Genomic DNA, 13,558 nt, shown 5'->3' with positions numbered 1-13,558 from the left:
TGGTGGGTCCAGCCACAGGGGACGGACAGGCAGAGTGTGTCCCGGCGACCAGCCCAGGCTGCAGGACAGCCCCGGCGCCTGTGCCTTCCTGGGCCCCTCCTCCACAGAAACTATGAAATCCTGTGTTTCACAGCTGCACTGATAGAAAGGCAAATTATTAATACTGCATACTAACACACTTACTTTGACCTGAAAATTCACCTTTTTCTTCTACGAATTCACACTTCCATGAGCCCCCAAAGCGCCATCGATGCTGCCGCTGTGCGCACCTGCGCGAGGCGGTGGGGACAGCAGAACGAGCGGGGTTGGGGGAGATCTGGGGAAGATCTGGGGCGGTGGGGTGGTCCATTCCTTGCGGGGGCAGGCAGGGCTGGAGCAGCACAGGCCGCTCCCAGTGCACCCCGACAGCGTCCCGAGAAGCGGTCAACCAGCCTCGGCCGCGCCTCCGGTGACAGGCAGCCCACGCCTCCTGGGGACCGTGGTGTGTGAGTGGAGATCCAGAGCTGAAGTCTCTCCTCTCCGTACTTCTCACCCATGGGTGGGCCCCAGGGCCGAGAGACGGGCTCGCCCCACCTCCGCCCCCCTTTTCTGTGAAGACGGTGGTCACGTCCCGGCGCCAGCGGCCCTTCGGTCAGCAGGGCCATCGGGTTTTTCCCCTTGGGAGGCGCTTCCCGGACGCCCTCTACAACTGCGGGACGGGTCGCTCCGCATCCTCCGCCACGCCGCGTGCTCCTCGCCGCTTGAACGTCTGCCGATAGGAAACTCGGCCCGCGTGCTCCTCCCGCACCGTTTGGGACCGTGAGCGACAGCCAGCGCTCCCACGCAGGGCAGCCCTGCGCCAGCTGCTGTCCTTGTCCTTTGTAACCAGCGCGGCACTTACCCGCTGACAACGCACTGCGTGGCAGGTACCAGGCGGGTTCATCCAATCAAATGCTGAACGCAAGTCAGGCCGCAAGTTCAGGGCCCCCTGCGCACAGCCACCCGCAGAGGGCAGCCCCCGCCCCGCCCCGCCCCGCCGGGGTCACACACAGGCAGCGCCCGCCTGCCCGCCTGTCCGCTCTGCAGCGGCGATAAGGCTGAACGTGCGTTTTGACGCAGCTCCTTGCCGCATCTTTCCTCTGCCGTCCCACGGCTGCGTGTGTTCTCCCTCCTTAGAGCCTTTGCTCTTTGTCGAGACGTCGCAAGTACTTTTCAGTGTCGCTTGTTCACTTTTGCTTGGCTACGTACAAATTTTTAAATGTTTATAAAACCAAACGTTCATTTTTTTCATCTACGGCTCCTGAAAACCGTCCTTTTCAGGAAGTGCTTCCCCCGAAAGCGTATTTGCGCCTCCTGTGCTCTCTGCTACGGGCTTCACTCCCGCACCTCCTAGCCTGCCCCACAGAACGGAGCTGTTGGAAATAGCCCGAGTGTGTGACTAGGATATGGCTGGCGGCGATGACAAGGGGACCTCGCGGCCGAGGGACGGGCTGTGCATGGTGCCAGGAGGCCCTGGGGAGCAGGCTCACTCAGGTACAAGCCCTGGGGCTCCCTGAGGGTCATGGTCTTCTTCTGAACCCCATTTTCTCTCCAGGAAGACAGACCTACTTGGTTTCAGAAGCTGAAAATTAAAATTTGGAACTCAGCTCTTAATATGGACTTAAGAATTTGTTTTATAGCATAAAAAGCCATTAAAAAAATTTTTTTTTCTGCACTAAAATAAAGTCCTTCCCAAACCCCCTTTATGAAAACACACAAAACTAGCGAAAGAGGGCCTTCCGGGGCCTCGCTTCCGCCCTGCTGTGGGGCTTGTACAAACTCTGCTTCCCAGAGACCTGTTAGGAAAACACAAAACCTTCCTGTTCATAAAGTGTGGCACAGAACGGGGGCGAACTCAAGAGCCCCCTCGGAGGCTCCTGCTGGAGGGGCCTCCTCAGGAGGCCGGATGAACAAGGTGGTCTGCTCTCTGGGCCTCTGGGTGTGGGCGGAGATTCCAGAGCCTGGGCCCAGTCTCGGCTGCGTGGAAGTTCTTGCCTGACGGTGGGCACAGCACACCTGGGCCCAGGCCTTGCGCACGAGGCCTCGTGTCTTGTGGAAGCTTAAGCAAACTGCTCGTCCTAAGCCTGGGGCTGCGGCAACCAAGCTGCATATTTAGGAGCTGCTAAAGGTCAGGTCATCCTTTTTTTCAATTGATTTGAGAGAGAGGGGAAGGTGGAGCGAGGGAGAGAAACCTCCACTGGTCGTTCCACTTGTTTACGCGTTCGCTGGTGGGTTCCTGCAGGCGCTCTGACCAGGAATCACACCAACAACCTCGGTGTACTGTCCCCGACGCTCTAACCCACTGCGCTGCCTGGCCACGGCTGCCGGCAGCTTTTCTTTCAAGGAAGGGCAGTCTCAGTCGGGGCTGGGCAGCTGAGACGAGAGGTCCAGCAAATTCTGGGGGGCACCTACCAACGCACAGAACAGAGTGCCAGACCCCACCGCCCCCAGAGATCCTGACCTGCACTTAACGCCATTGAATGGCAGCGTCTCTCTTCATAGATTCCCATCATTCTTTTAATGTTGCTTATTAAAAAATATAAATATCAAAGTAGAAAGCTTGAATTTTTTGTCTTGAATTATTTGTTCCAAAGGTTTAACCATTTCCTTTGAGTATAAATTAGCATCAGCTCAACTTTTAAACTAAAATTTCTCATGACTCCAGTACTTCCTGAAAACTTATAAACCAAATTAGAGAAAACACTTAATAATCCCATTTGTGCATTTTATCTAAATAATAAATAACCCGAATTTGATTCGTTTGTGATCACATTCAGAGACTCTACAACTTCACAAGCAGTCCTAAGGTTTGATAAATGCTAACCTGTCCTATGAAACTTCAATTTATACAGAAAAGGGAAAAGTGTCGCAACAGGAAAAAAAAGATGACTTTCCCCCTGAACTTCCTTCCGAGAAAAACACAACGCACATTCAAAAATAAAAAAACCCCAAGTGTTTACAAATTTTTTCCAGGTGTGAACTGAATTGTACAACCATACACTTATAGAAAAAATATGTGATTATTTTTAATGATTTCTATATAAAAGAAAAAAATAAATTTTGTGATACAATTTGATAGACTACTTCATACAAAATTTTACCCACATACAATGTATATAATTTTGTGCAACACAAAATTTCTAGTCACATATGCAAATTCATAAAAGGCAGACATATTAACTTGAAGCAAAAGGGGCCATTCAGGGTTGTGGCGAAGTCATCCAACTCAACAGAAAACGGATTACACGTGCACGGAGGACGGGTGGCCTGAAAGACCTCCCTCCTCCAAGAAAGGGCTGCGTGTAGTCGGATCAAACAGAATTCGAGAGAGGAGAAAGAGATCAATGTTTCCAAATCGTAGATCTTAGCAATCTGATCTTGAACTTGCTCAGCCTACAAAATCATACAGCTACCTTAGTGAAAGATTTATTTTGGAAATCATACTAAGGAAAACTACCCTGTGTTATGTGTGCTAAGTCTTACACAGTATTTCCTCAGGCAAGTCTAACACTTACCATGGCACTCCTTGGCTTCCATAACAGATACACTATCTAGAAATAAAAGTATCAGGACCAATAACTATGTCTCCAAACAATGAAATCCTTTATAAACAAACCTGAAGACTTAAGTATGTATAGCATTATATATGTACGTGAAAAACTAAATATAAACCATGTTTTTAAAAAACTTTTATTTTAAAAAATAATTTCCTCCCCAAAATAGTAACATCAAAAAATGTTAAATCGGTGCCTCCCTTTGAGCCTTCCTTTCTGAGACTTCCCTGAACTGCCTGTCTCCCAGGTGCACAGGGCACATCTGTGCGAGGCGAAGGGCGGGGTATCCGGCCTGGGGGAGCAAGGCCCCCGCGGAGTCTCACAAGCACCCACCGGGGATCCAGGCCGCGCCGAACAAAGCGAGGATGGCCGGGGACCAGCTCCCGTCCAGACCATGAGGGCCACACTGAGTCTCCTCTTAAATGTATGAACATTAAGGGTTAGAAACACAAGCAAAAGATGACAAGGACCAGTAAGAAAATTACATAAAGAAGTATACACAATTATAAAGAAGTTAAAAAAAGTTCACATGTACCTTTATAAAGATACTAACCCTTTTCTAGTGCAAATGAACTAAAAATATAATCCTCTCCGTTCAGGCCTCATTTTAGTTATAAAGTGCCTCCAAAACATAGTCCCCCTCACTCAGTGCTCGGCGTTCGCAAGTCTGCGCTGGACCCGGAAGCGGACGTCGCTGACTCTGTCCCCCTCGGTGCGCCAAGCAGTCACGGCCGGAGGACCTGGGAAGAACTGCACACGGCCCGCCTCCGCAGACACACAGAACAGGCTGCAGAGAGGCCCCCACCCAGGCTGCGTGTAACTAGCACGCGCTCTAGCCCGACGGAGGTAGAAAACACGGTCTTTCTATATAAGGAACGTCCCCACCCTTCTAAAGCGCCTACAGGTAGTTGGATAACATTGTAAACTGTTCATTTTCTCTGCAAACTGATAGTTAAAAGAATAACGATGTTCTACCTTCCTCTTTATTTCCAGGCTTCGAATCTTTGCAACCTCTGAGCTTTCACCTTCTTGAACTCAAATTGATACTGTACACCATTTTCTGGATCTTTTCTTCGTTCTTTAGGATGCTGGCCTTCACGGCACAGATCTTGTCCTGCTGGTCTCTGATCAGCTGCTCCAGCTCCGCCAGCTCCGCCTTCAAGGGCTCCACCGCGCTGTCAGTGATGCTGGCGAGAAAAAGCAGCAGCTCGTGAGGGTCTCGTCTTGCTTTAGAAGTGCTGCCGCTTCGTTTGGAACTTATTTATTTTTATTTTATTGTCTATGCTATTACTGTTGTCCCCACTTTTTCTCCCTTTAACAACCTCCACCCCACCCCCAGCCCCTCCCTCAGGCAGTCCCTTCGTCATTGTCCCTGTCCATGGCTCATGCGTGTATAGATGTGCTTCTTAATTAAAGTGCTTATCTCATCCAAAGAAAAAGGGTAAAAATATAAATGTACCCGACAATGACATGAAGGGACAAAAAACTCACATCTGCTTAAATTTAAGGATTTTCTCATCCCCTGCCACAACCAAAAGTGAAGTTGATCGTGAAATTTATAGAAATGAGGATAGTATTCCTTAAAGTCCTTAAATTACAGGTGTCACAGAGAGCCCTGGGGACATCACGGAAGCAAGGGCCATCAACACTCAGAGGCGCCACCTGGACCGCCCGACATGCCCTCCACCTTCCTCAGTGGAGGAAACCCAACCTCCAGGACAGGTTCACCCACGGAGACCCGGCTGGCCGCCTCTCACTCACGGGTTAGACACGGGGAGGCAGAAGAACTTGCAAAAGCCCCAGTCAGACCTAACCTTCCCCTCCAGGGGTCTAAGCACACGAATACAAAACAGAGAAGAGCAAGTTCCCAACTACCCTACCACAAAGCGAGCTCCGCTCTTTAAGGAAGAAATGTCTGGGATGATAGTTGCTAACACCTGAAATCAAAATACAGCCAGTGCTAACCCATTACAGGCATTCCCGCTTTTGGAAAGCTCAGGCGAGGAAGCTTTGCTTTACGAGGGAACTACTCTAGTATCTGTTTTCCCTAATCAAAAGAAATCCAAAGAGGATTCTTACTTTTACAAAAAAGGCAAAAAGCAAACACAGCACCCAGCGCGTTTTGTAGAGGCAGCGGCACCCCGCCCAGGGAGCCGCACTCGGCGCCGCAGCATCGGCCGCCAGAGCCCTGAAGTGCACCTGGGCACCTGCGCTGCAGCTCGGTTTACTCTGTGCGTCCGGGAGCGTGAGCGAGCTGCGTCCTCAGGATCCGAACCGCCAGGGAGAGCTCGTGAGGGCGTGAAGCTCGGCGTCAGCCCGCGCGTAACTAGCGATCGGACCGCGGGGACTGGGGTCGAGACTGTGCGCGCTGAGCCTGCCTGTGTCCGGCCGCGCGCGGTGCGCACGCAGAGGATCCCGAGCTGGCAGCAAAGGGTGCCCCGGCCGGCACGGGAAGTCCCGCGTGGACGCGTGTGCGTGCAAAGCCTGGTGTCTGTCACGTCAACCCTGCTTTTCTGTGTGTTGGCGTCACTTAGGCTTTACGTCTTATTGGCTGTGATCTGATAGGTTCCTTGGAGGTCTGGGAACGCTCCCAACTCTTTCCATATGAATTATTGATATAATAACTGCCGCTTCACTCCGGCTGGTGTGGCTCAGCTGGCTGAAGCGTCGTCTGGTAGAGCCCCCCCAAAAGGGCCTGCAGACTTGGGGACTCCCGGGAGCCCGCCCACAGCCCGCCCCGCTCCGCCCGCGGCCCGCCCACCTCTGCTCGCGCCGCAGGGCCTCCGCGTGCTGCCGACTCTCCCCGCGCCACAGCTGCAGCTCGTGCTGCATGGCGTCCGCGTCCTCCTGCAGGTAGTCCATGATCTTGCCCAGGGGAAGCGCGCTCTTGCACAGGGTCTGGATGGACGCGCGCAGCTTCTCTATCTCCTTGGAGACGACGTCCTTCTCCTTCTTCCACGCTGACTCGAAGACGAGCGACTTCTGCCGTCGGTGGGAGGGTGTGGGGAGAGAAAGACCCTCCTCAGTCAGGAGGCAGGAGGGCAGGGAGCTGGACAGCCCGGCTCGGCACCCGCCCTACCCCCCCGCCCCCGGGCTGTAGGGAGCCGCCAGGCGGGCTCGCAGCGGGACAGCGGGAGAGGCCAGTCTGCCCACTTCAGGACCCATGACACCGCTGAACTGATCAGGACAGTGTGGCTTTGGCAGGACAGACACACAGACCAACGGAACAGGACAGAGAGCTCAAAGTAGATCCTCACGGAAGGGCCACCTGATTTTTGACAAAGTAGAAAAGCAATTCTTAGGGAAACAGAGCCTTTCAACACATGGCCCCGACCAGCGGGCCAGCCAGAGGGAAACTGAACCTCGACGGGCCTCGGGTCAGACAAAAGTGAGCTCGCCGGGGACCGTGGCTGACATCAGGTGTCGGACTGCAGACCCCTTAGGAAAAAGGCGAGGAGGAACCCTTTGGGATCGAGGGCTGGGCAGAGTTCAACTGGACAAAATAACACGGAAGACGGAGAAAGTGGACTCTGAACATGAAAACTTTCACTCTGCAGGAGCCCCTGAGGAGAGGACGAAAGACAAGTCAGAATATACTTTCACACCAGTGGCTAGAATATAAAAGTTCTCAAAACTTAGCAGCAACAAAGCAAACCTTCCAATTAGAAAATGGACAAGAGGCATGAGCAGACGTCACCATGGGGACCCCCTGGCAGTGGACGGGCCCGGGGAAAGGTGCTCAGCGTCACTGCCGTCAGCAAAGGCACGTGAGAGCCATGCCTGTCTGAGTGGCCAACGGGACGGCGGGGACACCGCCCGCGCTGGGGGGAGCAGAGGCCGGGGCCCCGCACACGGGCTGCTACACACGGTCTGGCTGTTGCTTTAAAAGCTGAACAAGCCGGGAGCACGCGGGCGTTCATCCCAGAGAAAGGGCGGCGGAGGCTCACATGAAGCCGCACATGACAGCCCAGCGCAGAGGCTCCATCCACGGGGGGCCCCGCCCGGCAGCCGCCCAGACGCCGCAGGCCAGGTGCGGAGCTAACAGTCCCGCTGCCCCGTCCGGAGGAGGAGTGCGCTGCTGCGTCACAGCCCCCAGAGGGCCCTCAGGGAGCGATGTGGGGGACAGCAGCCACCCCACGCTCAGAGGACTGCATGCTGTACGGCCCCGTTTACAGAACGTCCTTGAAATGGCAGAGCTATAAAGATGGAGAACAGGTGGTGACTGCCGGGGCTGAGGAGCGCATGGGGGCGGGGGCTGCAGAAGGACAAGAGGGACCCTGTGGTGATGGACATGCTGTGTCTTGCTGGTGTGATTCTGCACCAGGGTGTGCGAGACGCTCCCAGTGGGGAAACTGTGTCACGGGTTCACGGGGCCACGACAGGAAACAGCTATCGCAGAACAAGCTCAGTTAAAGGGAAGAGGCAGTACTGCAGAAACACTACGTGACGAACGAAAAGAGCATCCTCACGATACACAGATCAGCTGGGAAACTGAAAGCCCCACCCAAGCCCACTCACAGTGACTGCTGAGAGCTCCTGTGTGTTCAGCACACGGTGACTCCAACATGAAAGTGTCCAGGGCACAGGGGTCAGGACGGGAGACACACACACAGATGTCAGCGGCGATGGGACTAAAGACGCGCACAGCCTCTTCAGAGAAAATCACGCGTGTACGGAGACCCACCCCAGGTGGCCGCCGCCAGCACTGCCGCCTGGCCAGGGAGCCCTCCACGGCGCTCGTGGCGGTGAAAGGGTCAGTCACAGCCCCGCCACCAGACCCGCGCTGGTGCCAGAGCTGCGGAGGTAGCGCAGGTGGCGTCGCAGCGCCGGGAGACCGCGCACAGCCCGGGCCTGGCCCACGACCGAGGCTTCTGTACAGCCCGTGCGCCGGGGACAGTCTGTACATCTTCAGTAGTTAAAGCGACATGAAATACCGTTCCCATCTCAGCACCCACAAGCCAAAGCAGATCGGAACCTGGGACACTCACCAGAGTGCTGTCCACAGGGCGCCACCGAGGGCGGGGCCCGAGAGCACGCCCGGCTGAGAACACGGACCCCCTGGCCCTTTCTAGAAAGCGCGTGCTGACCCCCGGTATAGCGAATCCAAAGAAAAACTCCCTCCCTCGGCAGAGGAGTGTGGAAAGGGGGAAGAGCTGGTGGTCCACCCGGGGAAAACACCTCCGCCTCCCCCGACACAGGACAGTGGCCTCCAGGTGGGTGAGGACTTCCTGCCCGGACAGCTTTAACTCCTTAACCAGGGGAGGCACCGCCCGCGTACGGGGGCCCGGCTGGCCGGTGTCACTCCGTCTCCTCAGCGACCGCTCGCCAGACAAGGGACACTTTTCCCGCGCGCTCCACCCCACGCGCCCATCAGTCCGACCAGCTTCCGCCTGGCTCCCACACCAGGCCCCCATGACGCTGGCCCCTCACGGTCATAAGGGTGTCCCAGTGGATCTGCTTCAGCACCAGGGTCCGCGCTGCCTGGCGACCGAGTTTACACCCAGAGACTGAGGCTGCCCCGTGACCCAGAGTGCAGGCGCTTCTCACGCAAAGCGCACACAGGGCGCTGACGGCACTGAGGCCGAAACGACTTCTCAGCCAACGCAGCTAAAATCTAAACGTGGTAAATACAGTGTGTGAACTTCCAGCTGAAGTCCTGAGTAAAAATAAGGTTTTCGCTCCCACATCATCGTTCACCAAGTCAAACATTAAACAGAAGGTGACCACCCAGCTTGGAAGTGTCGTAAGACGCCAGTGTATCACATGTTTATGGCCCAGCTTCCTTAAGTCCTATGTTTCACTTCAGGTAAAAGCACTCCGATGTTCTGCCCACATCCCGACCTTTGCCTACACACAAAAGGCCTATTTACTCACAACCATCTTCACGGAATTTACATACGTGTAATGGTTTGATGGTCTGTAATACACCCACGGCATGGACATGTAAATGTTTTTAAGTGACACTATTGATAATCTGGTTGTGAGAATTTTATATCCAAAACTCAAAGCCCGTAGCTTGTGTGCCCTGGCAGATACCGCACTGCCTGGAAACATCAGACTGTCACCTTGTTTCCTTAGAAAGAGTAATGACTTGTTAGCATTAAAATCATTCAGGGGCCCCCAGTGGAGCTATTGCAGCGTCCCCAGGGAAGGAGGATCACCGCATTTGTCCCCTTTTATTCCAACACTGGGATCACAAATATCCAAACCATAAATACTTTCATCAGGTGCAGAATTCAGTTAGGAAGAGTTCTGAGTTGTATTTTTCCAACAGGGTTAAAGTATTTGTGTTGAAACTGCACCATCTAGCTATCAAGATAAGAAATAATTCAAAGCTCTATTTAAATCAACAAAATAAAAGAGTAAGACTGAAACCCCTAGCTTTCATAAAAATGTAGCTACTATTTGCCTCAGGCTAATTATTCAATTAAAACAGAACATGTGTGATCAGATCATTTTATCCATCAAGAGGCATTTAAACACACAGCAGCTCTCCTATGACCCAGGAGATGCTTCCCCAGCCCCCAGCGACACCAAGGCCACCTGGGCCCCAATGCAGCCTTCACGGAGGGGGACAGAGACACAGGCCTGGGCTGGCCCAGCCTGCACCCCGTCTCCCAGCTCACACCTGAAGAGAGAGAAGCAGCCCCACCAGCACCCAGCAGGTGAGGAGCAGTCACAGAAACTCGAAAGAAACCTACAAAGGGAAATACTCGGAGTCTATTTGAAAATAAGGAATCTAAACAAAAAGAGGAAGAATCTGAAATGTACATTCGATCAGAACAGGTAAAACACGAAAAGGGGCAGGAAGAAGAGAAAGGAAAAAGAGAAACCGCACACAGCACCTTCCGGCGAGGGAACCACTTGTGAAATTGTTGGCCACTAACCTGAAGCATCTTCGTTTACAAAGTTTAAAAAGCAAGTATTTTTAAAGCATAAGAGACACTAATAAAAGGGCTTTTCTGGTTGTTTTTCAAAAACTTCATAAATCTGAAGGGAAAAATGTTGGCATGCACTAATATCTTACTATTAACAAAGTTTAATGTGTCCTCTTGAAAAGAGAACAAGTCAGTCCGGACCATAATAAAAATGCTCCGAGCAGCCTGAGTCCCATATTTATTCTATAATGAATTACTCAGTCCATTAGTACAGTAAGAGATGGCTTTCCTTCCAACGCAACTTCAAAGACAGGCTGGCGGGGCGCCCAGATTACAAATATGTATTTCCTCAGCACTGCAAAGAAAGGCTCCCTCCCAAAACAGTAAGAGCACCAAGACCAAGGGCAGACTGTAACGTAGGTGAAGAGCAGATAAAACATCGACTATTTGAATTTTTAAGTGACAGAGAGAAGATAAGCAGCGAATATTAAAACTAATTTGTATAGACCAACAAGAACAGGCAGATCCGGCCCACTGCCCTCGCGTACGAGAGGGTCGCCGGTCGCTGCCCCGGGACTGGACGTGCTCAGTGCGTGGAAGGCCGGCCCCACGGCGCGGCGGGCAGAGCTGCCCCACCCACCCGCGGAGGCACTCACGGACACGAGCACAGCGGGGCTCTGTTCCGAAAGCTCAGCAGCACGCAGACCGCCCTCCGGGGGTGTGCGACCCTGTCAGATATCCCCAATAAAAAGACTTTTTAAAAACCCTTTTATGTGAAAGCTAAAGAACAGCCTCCTAAACAGCATGTGTTCAAAGGAAATGACAACAAAGGACTTCCGAGTAAAATTCAAGACCCTGTAATATTTAATATTACTTTATTATTCAAGAAATCTAAAATTTAAGGACAAAGTATGCTTAAGGAGAAATATAAGTCTTAAATATATTAATTTTTAAAATGACAGACTAAAATATAAATGAGCTAAGCTTTACACAAGAGCGAGGGAAAGCGGACACCTAAAGAGATCACAAGAAGAATAAAGAGCAGAAGGAGAGGACAGGAAAAGACAGAAGGGACCGACGACAAACGCGAGAGGGGGCTCTGCTGGGGGAGCCGATTCCAACGGGCCTCACGAAGCCCACGGAGGGGGAGACAGACCACACTCCCGAGGGAAGGGAAGCTGGGGCTGGAGCCTCCTTTAAATTACACAGCGCACTGCAACCTTTCCGCAGTGACCTCGTCAGCCCCAGCGACCTCGTCAGACGTGAATGAAGGACCCGTTTCCTAGAGAAGCGCCGGGGAGAGACTGCGGGCCAATGCACAGCCAGGCAGCCTGCTCCTCCCTGACCCACGTGCCTCGCAAATGTTACCATTTTCTGAGCTTGCCAGGCAGCGAGAAAAGCTGGCACGGTCCACGCTGTGTTAATGGAACCCCTGACTGGTTGCCAGCGAACGGATGCCCAGAAGGAAGATGTCACTTCCTGGTTCCCTCGTGGCAGGGATCTGGCGGCGGTGCGCACGACCCCCCACAAAGAGCCTGAAGAGAAGCGGTGTGCCCTTCTCCTGCTCCCCGGCACCCCTTCCTGCCGCTGGAACCGGGGAGCAGAGCGCAGCGACTACAGCACTTTCTCTACCGAATGGAAGCCACTCCTGTTCTAGACCTCGCCTGCACTCACAGACAAACTGAATCCTCACTGATTCAAATACCAGTTACCAAAGAGACCCAGAGAGACCGGCAAAGAGAAGTGGACGCGGTAAACAGGCGGAGAGGGTGGCCTTGAGGGAAGGGGATGGGCGGCAGCATCGGGACGGGCAGACGGAGCAGGAGCCAGGAGCGCTGAGGACGTGAAGCCACAACAGGTCACCAGGCTGACCAGTGGGAAAGTACTGGGGTGGCCAGAAGTCTATTTCGTTTTCTCCCATAAAATAGAAGATACGTTTTTCATTTCCACCAATAACTTCATTGACTTGGACATTTTGAGTATGTCCACTATCTCCCACGTGATATAATGTTGCCTGTTCTCAGTTAATGTCTCCATTTGATCAACACCAACTTCAACTGGTTTAACCGACCGTGAAGCACTGTCCAGAGAGAAATCTCCAGCACGGAAGTTCACGGACCACTTTTGACACATTTGATCAGCCACAGCACCTTCTCCACACACAGCACAAATCTCCTTTTGCATTTCAGTTGCATTTTTACCTTTCTTGGAATAATAAAGCACAATAAATGCTAAAAATGTTGCATATTTTCTTCCATCTGCAATATTAAAATGACTGCACAAAAATTCACCAATTTTAGTAAGTTTTTTAAATGCTGGCTGATACAACATCTGTCACAATACAATCTAACAAAATTGTTTTGAATGAAGTTAAAGACAACTAAGTGCTACTAAAGCCATCTGACAGGGAAAAAACAAACAAACTTTTTGGCCAAGCCAATAAAACGGTGCGACCACCTAGGAAAACCACTGGACGGACGGCTCACAAACAGCGAGCACACGTTTCCCATACAACCCAGCAGCCCTCCCGGCAGGTGTGTCTACCCAGGAACGAGGTGTCTGTCCGCCCAAAGCCCGGCCCACGGGTGCCCGCCGCGGCTTGATCTATGGGCGTCCCAACCGGAAACAGCCTGAGGGCCCCTGAGAAGGGAGCGGGAGAGCACCCCGCGGTCTGTGCACGCCGCGGACCACGTTCAGCGGCGCAAAGGGAGGACCGCGGTCCGTGCTGCGGCAAGGACACTACCCCGGACAGAAGGCAGCCAGACCACAGGGCTCCGCTCACACAACTCCAGGACTGCCGACCGAGGGCAGCGGGGCCGCCGTGCCTGAGGCCGCCACACGGGCCTGCGGAGACGTCCGTCCGCAGGGAAGGTCCGTGCAGCAGCCCCTGTGCCAAGCACTAGACAGCCGCAGGCGACGGTCGCCAACGACAGCCCCAGGCCGGGCCCTGTTGGGCACGACGCGTCGGCAGAACACGGCCGCACACCCGGCTGCGGCTGCGCTGGCTGCTGCCCCGATGGCCCGGCCCCGAGCCTGCAGCGCTCGCTGCCCGGCCGACAGGAAGCACCCGCGGGCTGCGCTCGAGGAGACGCGAGCAGCTGAAGAAAC

The 13,558-nt window shown here is 53.3% G+C and overlaps 1 protein-coding gene across 1 annotated transcript in view; it reads right to left on the bottom strand.

Annotated features, from left to right (window-relative positions):
- Positions 1-4,537: 4,537 nt before the first annotated feature.
- IFT54 (intraflagellar transport 54) overlaps positions 4,538-13,558 on the bottom strand; it is a 30,059-nt gene continuing 21,038 nt past the window's right edge. The window contains exons 13-14 of the mRNA XM_090285234.1: positions 6,334-6,554; positions 4,538-4,759 (exon numbers count right to left, since the gene is read on the bottom strand). Coding sequence (XP_090141360.1) covers positions 4,594-4,759; positions 6,334-6,554 — 387 coding nt within the window. The 3' untranslated portion in view covers positions 4,538-4,593. The remainder of the gene's footprint in view (positions 4,760-6,333; positions 6,555-13,558) is intronic.

Source organism: Furipterus horrens, unplaced genomic scaffold (genome assembly GCF_987537825.1).
Source record: "Furipterus horrens unplaced genomic scaffold, mFurHor1.1.pri manual_scaffold_1, whole genome shotgun sequence".
NCBI lineage: Eukaryota > Metazoa > Chordata > Mammalia > Chiroptera > Furipteridae > Furipterus > Furipterus horrens.
This window is presented reverse-complemented; position numbering and strand designations above follow the sequence as displayed.